Source organism: Onychostruthus taczanowskii, unplaced genomic scaffold (assembly GCF_017590055.1).
Source record: "Onychostruthus taczanowskii isolate IOZ18803 unplaced genomic scaffold, ASM1759005v1 scaffold28, whole genome shotgun sequence".
Classification (NCBI taxonomy): Eukaryota; Metazoa; Chordata; class Aves; order Passeriformes; family Passeridae; genus Onychostruthus; species Onychostruthus taczanowskii.
The window spans coordinates 1,482,535-1,492,708 of NW_024500128.1; the positions used below are offsets into that span (position 1 = coordinate 1,482,535).

Below are 10,174 nucleotides of genomic sequence, written 5' to 3' on the forward strand. Positions count from 1 at the left end.
AGGATGCTTTGTGGATCCTGAGGAAGAAGATATTATCTGGAAAATGGGTGACAGTCTACCCTTAATCCCCACATTTGTTTCAGAACTTGAGCACAGCCTACAGAAGAAAGGCAAAGCAGAGAGGTTAGAAGGAAGAGATGGAAGACAGACTTAATTTCAACAGAATTTCACCTGTGTAAACCTCCAGCAAAGTTTGTAACTCTTCCCATATTTTATTTCATGGAATAATACTCTGTGCAATTATTTACCACTTCCTCAATAATTTTTCTGGTTATCACTAATAATTTCAATCTGAATTTGTTGCAAATACTGCCCTGGAATATACAATAAGACCATTACCTGAAATTAGCAGAAACAATTACTTCACAATCAGGTGTTAAATCAAGCCCCAACACATTTTTCTGAGGTAATATTCAGATATCAGAAACCACTACTGGATACATACACTCTTCTTATCCCTCATGATCTTTCTGCAATTGATGATACCTGATCTTCTAGTTATCTGACTTCTGAAGTTCTTATTAGATGACCAATTCTTCCCTATCAAAAAATTAATGTGTGTCCTCTTGGTTGCAGTAAAACCCTGAAGAGGAAAACTAAGTAGATGACAAAAATCTGAAATTCCATAATATTTTTTTTCTTTTTTATCACATTTTTAAAAGAGGCCAATGATCAATTTATTATGCTTTAGATAGGTGAACCTCCAGAAAGATTCCAGGTTCACTTTCTATGTCACAATTAAATAGGTGCCTTTAACATATCATTCTCAGACCTCAACATCCAAACTAAGAAACACATACTATGCTGATGATACATATTGTGTCTTAAAAATAAAAAAAAATCATTCATCAAATGCTCACATTATTTTCCAAAAATTTTGGGCCTTTTATATATCTGTCTCAGACACACCTGATTGCACTAAAGGAACATCACTTCCTTTGATGTGGGAAAGCCCGCTTCATAGAAAAAGCATCTTGTCACATACACCTCTTTTGTTTTCAAATATGATAGGGAAAGCATCTAGAGATGTGACTGTAATAAATATGTTCTTTCCTATTTGAGAATACAGAAACATTCTCTGAAGCAGACTCAGAAAGCAGACTTTCAGAAAATACATCAAATACAATTCCAGCCAAATGGCTCCAGGCTTGAAACAGAACTAAAAATTTAGCAAATAGAAGTGCTTTAACACAGAGATTAAGAATTACTGACTGTTTAAGATATTTTTCTGCAAAAGAGAAGACTCAATTCTGCTCCAGTTGAAGGCAATTGGGCATTTAGCCACTAGCTTCAGCAGCAGCAAAATCAAGCACATAATTCTCATATTTCATCCTGAAAGAAATATTCTATTATAGAAGCCTAAGTATTTCCAACCAGCATTTCATTTTTATGATCAATATTATTTTCCCAGCAGCAAACATAAATTAATTGGAGTTGGAATAATGTACATAAACATTTTTTTCACATTTTTTCAGATGTTTCTATATCTTTATGTAAGTACTAAATATATTTCAAAAGCTTCATCTGTTTCCATATTTGACTGCTAAATCCTTGTACTACAAAAAGAAACTGAAGCATCATACTTGGCCCATTCTGACAATATTTGGGAGAGTAGCATGAAATGATCAAAAAGATTTACTGCTCACAAGGTGAACGAGGAAACAGAAGGGGTTCTTGTGAAAGAGTAGCTTGTGCTTGAATGCCAGAGCCAAATCCTGTTCAGTTCATATTGTATTAGCCCCACTGACTATTTGAGGGAATGTAAAAAGCTGGCTTTGACTAAAGGCCTACTTCTACTTTGCAACAAATGCAGTAGTAATTGCCAGCATTAATCAGAAAAAAAATAATTAATTTCTCATTTTGTATCATCTAGTCGTGGGTCTTCTTTTAGTGTGTCCAGCAAAGGAAAATAAGTACCTTCAGTGTCAACACTCCACTCCACCATGTTTAATGAATTACTGTGGTGCCAGATCATGTATCAAAGCATTAAAACATACTTGTCCCACACTATGCAGCTATTTGAGTCCCTCAGTATAAACAATCTTTAAAGCCACTTCTGTTTCTTTAATCACTGCTTTCTGTACACATTAATAAAGCAAAGCCACTACAGTCTTAGGGCAAAAATATATTGTTTCTTCATGAACTGATTTCCCAGGCCTGTTGCCAAGTAAAGGAGACGCAGTTCTCCTAAAATCCAGTATATAAAATTACTTCTTGCCCTGGAAAAACTATCCATATGAAAAAAAGGAGTAGGCATGTGTATGGTAGGGCTTATGCAATTCCCCCTATATTACATATTCTTGTTTTGCAGATTTATGGACCAGGCCTGCGGATAGAGAACAAGTTGGGTGCTTCCCCTCAGAAGGTCAGCAACAGACACCCCCACACAGGAATCTTCTGACTGTGAAAAGGCAAATGTGACCTTTATAGAGAAAAGGACCCAAGGAAAACAAAAGTGCTTGTGTCTGGGCTCCAAAACCCCTGAATAGACTCATTGAGCTCACTGCCAGCACTGAACAGTAACAGCGCTACAAATGGGTCCTATTCTCCATCCCACACCTGAATTTCCCTTTCCTAAGGGAAGGGTTGGGAGAATGAAATGAGGAGAGGAGACCTAGAGATGAATATCTGACAGGGAATGCGAGGACCACACTAGGACAGAGGTCCTGCTTTCAGAGGTGTTTCCTGAGCTCTGAGGAGGGACCCTTTCTAGTTGAATGCTCACAACATGTCATGTTGTGTGGTCCTAGGCAAGATCTGCTTAAAAAAAATAAAATTAAAAAAAGGCGAATAAAAGTTTAAATATAAGATTCAGACATTTTTATGCAGCCAATCCTTGGGAACTGATGTCAATTTTTCATAACAACTCTGCAGTGTCCTAACCAATAAGTGCAGGAATGATTCATGCTGTAACATTTCCAACTAGGAAGAAAGGCTGAGGAGAATCGGAATCCACCTTCCTGCAAAACTGAGAAATGGCAAATGCCAACTATGAAATAGAAATCCCAACTCCCCGACCCCAGTGAGATTCTTTCTCACACGTTCTAACACTTAACACCTGCTAACAGTGTAGGAAATATCTGAGAAACAAAACTCTTTTCATTTTAATTAAAATTATTTCAATTTAATTACAAGTTCATTTTAATTAAAAGTTGGGTATTGATGATGAACATCTAATGGACATTCCTTTTTCAGTGGAAAAGTGATTGAATCTGCAACATTCGATCAAACCACTGTGTATGTATAGAAAAGTTAACAGCAGGAGGCTGAGTTCAAACAGAAATTATGAATACAGGTGTGACCCACATAGAACATACAGAATCCCTGAGATTTTTATGGTCCAGTGGAAGAAAAAAAAAGATTAAATGAAAACACAAATAGTTTTTTTATCCAAATGGAAGTTTTACAACTTGTTTTAAAAGGGTTCCTGACAGCCAGTAATTTCATGCAAGAACTATATTTTTAATCATAATATAAAATCAATTTTTAGCTCCAGTCTTTAAAAAATCAACTAAGAAGGCAGTAATTTACTAAAACTCAGTTTTATGGGATCCAGTGCAAGCTAAAATGTAGAAATAGATGAAAAGTCCTAATTTCATTTTAGGAAGTTTTACCTGCACATTCAAGTTCCAGTCAAAACAAGTCTTTTCCTCACACTTTTTTATATCATAAACACTTCCATATTTTCTGTTTCCTACAAAGGATTTTCAATTGCTGTTCAATAACTCATGCCCACAACATAACTCTGAGATATGCCCTTATTTACTAACATGGGGAAGTTAGTGCATAGCTAATCAGGATGTAACTTTCCAGACCACTAGGTTCTCTGAACTAGTTGCTGCATAGATATTCATAATTTATTAGCCTATCAGTTCAATGCAAAAGTAGCTCAAAGCACTCTCAAAATGGAGCAAGCTGTCTCACCCAGGCTGTTATAATGCTGCTGGTCACATCAGCAGAGATGGGTCACACAGATGAGGAACCCAGCAGGGCTCTGGACACATCATTTCAAGTTGTGCCTGCTGTAGGTTTACTGCCTGATTTTGGGAAAAGACTCCTGAGCTGCAAGAGGCCAGGCTGCTGCATGGCACTGGCAGGTGCCAGCACAAGACCCTAGCAGTCCTTTTCTAAAGCACTAGTCTGGATGGTGCCTGGTGGAAGCCCAGATCTGATCCTACTGTGCACGCTAGGGCTCAGCAATGGCAAGAGCCAAACAGAGCCACCACACTGCCTGCAGTCTGACTGCACTCAGGTCTCCCATTTCTCCTCTATCAGAGGCAGAAAACAGATACCCTATTTTGTTTGGGGTTTGTTTGGACCATGCCAAAACTTAAATCAGTCATTTGACCTCAGCATTAGCACTGCAACCAAATACCAGGTACATCCAGCATTTGTCACTTACTCTTTCCCCTCCAGGCTGGTGCCAGATCTTTTTAACATGATCTATTGGCCCCAAAGAGGGCTCAATAATCCCTGAACAATGGAGTAGGGCTGCTTGCAAAAAATTAGTTTAAGCAGCTCAATGAGACCCTGCAAGCTGCCTTGCAGTGTAACCAGCAGAAGGATGCCAAGCCACTTAAAGACAAGCTTTCCTTGCTGAAACCCAGACATTTGCCAATGGACAAGACCATATTTATAAGGCTTTTCAGCATACATAAGATGAGATGTGACAAAGGGCAGAGATAGCTAAGCTTTAGAGACACAAGAATTTCCAAATTACCTAGATTTAACCAACTACTTCGTAGAGTCATTGCTACTTTGCTGGCAAAAGACCGTGGTCACTGAGAACCACCTTTCTCGTGACATTCATGGGAGTGAATAGCTTCTGGTCCAGTGGCTTTTACTTTGAAAGACAATTCTATTTGCTGACACTTGACAAGCTTTTCATTAAAAAAATAAAGATTACATATACTCAAGAAATGGTAACAGAGATGGACATTCATACATTTGAATCAGGTCAAAAACACCTTTTATTACCCTTAGATGAGGCCTGACAATAATTATCAACAGAAATAACCATTAGTGATGCAACAACAATTTGCCTTTTCAATTTATTATTCCCTCACTGTATATGTATAAAGCCCAGTAATGCTAAAATAAGAATACTTGTGTGCACAGATGGGAGAACAAAAGGGGGGAAGTGGCCCAAAATTAGCCACGTCCTGATGAGTATCCTGGACTTATCAATGCTTTACCAACAATTACCTCCTACAACCTCTGCAGTTTGTGACACAAGACAAAGCAAAAAAGGCCATGAGAAATCTAACTTCTGATTTGTGCAAAGCTTGAAGAGGTAGTTTCTGTAAACATCTGGGATGAGCATAAAAAACTGTCTCAAATTGGACCACAGAGTGGGAGGAAGTCACAAATACAGACATGTACTTCACTGTGTCCATTTTTTTCTGTCTTGAAAATGTAATAAATGCTTATGCAAATATAAATGATCTTTAAAGAAGCAGGCAGCTTAAAATAGTCAAGAGCAGGGAAATTAAGGCAAACGAAATCTAAACTGTTTAATGGGCAATAATAGCTGAATCAGTATGCAACAAGATTTCATAATGTATTAAAAAGTGACAATTCTTGGTTGTATAAGTGACAGTTTAAAAGATGCCTTAATCAAGAAAGAAAAGTTATTTATTGAACTTCTCAAATGTCAAATTAAGCTTCTTCACTAAATGTTCATTAACTGCCAAGAAAATTCTTATAAATTTTAAAGCACCATGAATGCACTCACACAGAATGGCTTTATTTGATGCAAGCTTCATTTCTTGCAAAATGATGTCTCCCTTCCTTTGATGAAGTGCTATTAGAAAAGATCCAAGTACCTCTTTTATCAGATCAGATTTTAAGACACAGGAGAGATCCCAACCCCCTGCTCTGACCAAAATACTAACCTGAGTGTCACATTACCAGTGCCTTAAAGTCTCCCTAACTCCCAGGGTGTTTTATCACGCCTCACATTACAGCTGCTTGAGATGGCAACATGGCAACACCTTACACAAAATGTTTGCCAGCTCATCTCCCCAGTCTGCTGGTGGCATAAAACCACGTAACTGTCCATTCATACCAAATACACACTGAGCCATCAACAATTCAGAAGTTTAAAAGCAGCATATTGCACAAATGCTGGCTGCTGCCTTCCTCTTGTGATTTCCAGCTCTGACTCTGTTGATGAGCAAGCAGCCTGCTTGCAACTCTGCTTAGCACACTCAGACTCATGCCCCACAAGAAAACAGCTCACCTATTTTTTTTTCTCCAAATACAGAATGTGCCAGGCTTTCTCCATGCCAAATCAACCTTGGAAAACTACCCCTGATGTCAAATGACTGAAGTGTATATAGAGTGAAGATCCCTTTCTGCAGCTAGGAGTAGGAATTTACAACTTGGTCCCCTCTCATTAATGGGATCTTGCTGTCTTTTGTGTGAATGAAAGCATAGCCAAAAAAAAAAAAATCCTCTTACTCACCCATCCACAGTCATTAAGGCTTCCCTTGTGGACAGTGGTGATGTCTGAGAGAAAATAGGCTCAACTAGCCCCTCAGACTGCTCCCACTGTGCTTCTGTCCACCACAGCAGCTTCTGCAAGTGTTACTCTCTGCACATTCAAGTTTCCACTCCACTTTGCCAGCTGCTCCAGCTGTGCAAAGCAAACACAACAGGCAGCACTTCAGCCTCTCTCCCAGATGCTTTCCAATAGGACATTAAAAGATAAGAGCCCATAATATCGGTACTGAAAGGAGAACTGCACTGATCAGCCCAGAAGGTCTAGTTTTAACAAAGGACTTACATTTGCTTATGAAAAAAAAAAAAAACTTTCAGCAGGCAGCAAAGTTTTACAACCTCAAGAACCACAGAAGCAAATTTCTACAATAATTTGAGCTTCTAGAGAAAGCTACAATGTAGCCTAACCTCATTCACCATCCCACTTAGGAGAAGCTCATGCACCAGGCAGAACCCGGCAGAAAACACAGCAAATCACCAAAGACCAAGGAAAGAGAGGTCTGTGAGAGTAAAGGATTCCTCATGAGAGGGAAAGTGCAAAGAAATAACAGATGCTACTCATTAATAAGGTAGAGAGACTGGAAAACCTGCAGCAACAAGGGTGGAGATCACATTACTATTAGACACATTCTGTTTTACCAGCACAAGGTAATGGTTTTGGAAGGAAATTAGGAAGGAAATTAGGACTTTTGGTAGGATGCAACAGGCAAAATTTGAACAAGAACACTACTACCCAGCTAAACCACCAGGATCTCAGTGACTGCTGGCAGCATATCTTAGGGGTTGTTTTGGCACAGGATATAAATATAAGCTGCATCTGAAGCAAATGACTTTGGGAGCTGCTGTCACTCACACAGTACAGCCCCTGCTACTCACGTAGTACAGCTGTCCTTACAGTACAGCCCGAAACTACTACAGGCACCAGAACATATTTACTACACACCAGAACTGTCATGTAACTCTACAATGTTCCTTCAATTTACATCAAAAAAAGAAAAAAGGGATCCATTGTTTTTAAAATATTAAGTTTATGCAGTTTTCTTTCAAAAATATGATTTTGTTCAGAGATTTTTTTAATTAATATAGTGATAATAATTTGGATGACCCAAGAATGCAAGAGACTTCTCAGCCTGGGAATAAAAGCTTTTTCACTGTTTCATTCATGTTTAGGGTAAAATATAAAATAAACTTATTAGGTCTCAAGTCTATTTTGATGATTTTCATAAGAGAGTCACAAGTTGAGACAAGTTAAGAAATTCTTATCAAGAATATTGATCTTGTGGGAGAGGGGGAGAGCCATCTGCAAACACTTTTACTATTTTCTGACTTAGCAATCAGCTTCCATTCACAACACCAAGGACTTCCTCCTTTCTTAACCTTGCAAATTTAATCTCTGCATTTTCTAAGCTCCTCCAGCAGTGTCATTATTGTATTAGCCATAGTTCATCCACAGCCCCAACTTTTATAAACATAGGGCCAATGTTCACTTTTCTTTAATGATGCAAGGCCTTCCTCTTCATGCAGGCAAAGAGCTTGATAACACCTTTATAAAACAGGATTAACTTCTCCCTCACTGAGACCTTTTGTTCCAAAAAATCCCTATGTTGCTATATATCATTATGGTATTCTGGTGTCTGATGAAAAAGAAAAAATTAAAGGCACCCCTCTTTAAAGATAACTTATTTCAACAAGAAGCACTGTTCTGCAAGGTTTTTATGACAACTGTTGCAAAGTCTGGACCTTATTAAGCCATCCTGGCTGCACCCTGCTGCGCTGTAACAAAAGGAGCTTACAGGCGGATCCCCGGCAGGCAGCCCAACACCTGCGCTGCGAACCGAGCCTGCCCTTTCCTCCTGCCCCAGGCCCGTCTCCTCGCCAAGCCCGATGGGTTACCCGCGATGGGGAGGCTGCAGGAGCCCCCGCAGGACGGGCAAAGTGTCAAACGCCCCGGGCGGTGCACAGAGCGCTCCGCTTCCCTCCTCCCAGCCTGTCCGGAGCCCCTCCGCCCACAGCCCGGCCAAGCGCGGCGACAGGAGGGACAAGGGCCGTGTCCCCAGTGTTTACCCTCCATCCCGGCGTGGCGCTGGCGCGGAGCAGGTGCCGCTCCCGCTGTACCCTGGCCGCTGCCGCAGCCTCCGGGCTGCCGGGGCCGCTATAAATACCCTCGGCACCGCCGGGCCGCCCCTCCCGCGGGGCAGGGCGGGCGGGCACGGCCCCGGGGCTGCCTTCCTTGCCAAGTCGAGGTGTTGTGGCAGTCGATGCTTGTGATAATTACGGGCTTGTTTGGCCGCCTCTAAAGCCCGAGCCGGGGCTGCGTGGCTCCCCTGCCGGCAGGCAGCCCCGAGCAGGCCGCGCACAGCCCGCTGCCGGCAGCCCGGCCGGGCACCGCCGCCCGCCGAGGGGAAGTTTCACACAGAAGACTCTGAGTTGGAAGGGATCCACAAGGATCGTCAAGTCCAACTCTTAGCGCTGCACAGGACATTCCCAAGAGTCACGCCATGTGCCCAGGAGTGCTGTCAAAATGCTTCTTGAACTCTGTCAGGTTTGTGCTGTGACCACTTCCCTGGGGGGCCTATTCAGTGCCTGACCACCCTCTGGGTGAGGAACCTTTCTCTAATATCCCACCGAAGCCCCCCCCCTCCCGACAACTTCAGGCCATTCCCTCGGGTTCTGTCGCTGGTCACCACAGAGAAGAGATCAGTGCCTTCTCCTCTGCTTCCCCCCACGAGTAAGCTGTGGGCTGTAGTGAGGTCCCCTCTCATTCTACTTCTCCAAACGCAACAGACCAAGTTTTAAGGGCTCTGGATGAGCTGTGTTCAATGTGCTGTTCTAGTTCATTCCAGGACACGTGCACCGTACAGCACAACACAGGCCTTCTTAATCCTCATCCCTTTATTTCCTCCTAATTACTGCCTCTCAAAATAATTTTCCTCCTAATTACTACCTTTTCAAAGAAAAAGGTAAACAAGCTTTGGTTCTGAGCACTGTTGTAGCAGGAAGGTCTGAAAGTGTCCAAAAATTAATGACCAATGTCCCCAAAATATTATGCCTCCCCTTAAAATTGGATCATGATTAATATTTGACAGAGATACTTGGAAGTAGTGAAATTTTCACATGTGAATTGAACACCTATTCACAGTAGTATCCTAATTTTTCTTATTTGCTGGGAAACAAGTGTATCCCTTTTGTAGCTCTACAGCAGTTTCAACCAAGCCATTAATAACTTGTACAATTGGAGAAGATAATTTTGTAGCCCAATAGATATCCTACACTGCAAGAGGTAAGTATTTGAACTCATTTTGATAGATAAAAGGGATTGGTAACACTAAATTAAGAGTTTGTAGTTGCCTGGGAACAAGCAATTGTGGTCTGATTGTATTCATCATGGGTAAAAGAAAGACAGCCCCAATCAAAACTATGCATTTCTGCAGCTTCAAAGAGCTAATTTCCCCAAACTGAGAATAACAGTAGGGACAGCTGACAAGGAAAAACATATTTTGTGTGAACGTCAAAAGAGGAGCTCTCATAAAGCATCTGTTAAATGGCCAAAAGACTGACTTTGCAATCACAGAGAGCAGTAACTTTACCATAAAACCTCAAAGGTGGCAGTAAGAAAGCAAATGGAAAACAAAGAGAAATCATATAAATTACAGTTGCTGTAAATTGCAAGTTA

The 10,174-nt window shown here is 41.0% G+C and overlaps 1 protein-coding gene across 3 annotated transcripts in view; it reads right to left on the reverse strand.

The window, feature by feature from the left end:
* The window catches only part of GADL1 (glutamate decarboxylase like 1), an 82,193-nt gene extending 73,500 nt beyond the window's left edge, over nt 1-8,693 (reverse strand). For 2 of the 3 annotated variants that reach the window (XM_041407908.1, XM_041407905.1), the window contains exon 1: nt 8,566-8,693. In XM_041407908.1, the coding sequence (XP_041263842.1) occupies nt 8,566-8,572 (7 nt within the window). In that variant the 5' untranslated portion in view covers nt 8,573-8,693. Of the gene's footprint in view, nt 1-6,466; nt 6,638-8,565 lie in introns of all 3 variants that reach the window. The other variant, XM_041407906.1, reaches the window with a different exon arrangement.
* Between the last annotated feature and the right edge of the window lie 1,481 nt (nt 8,694-10,174).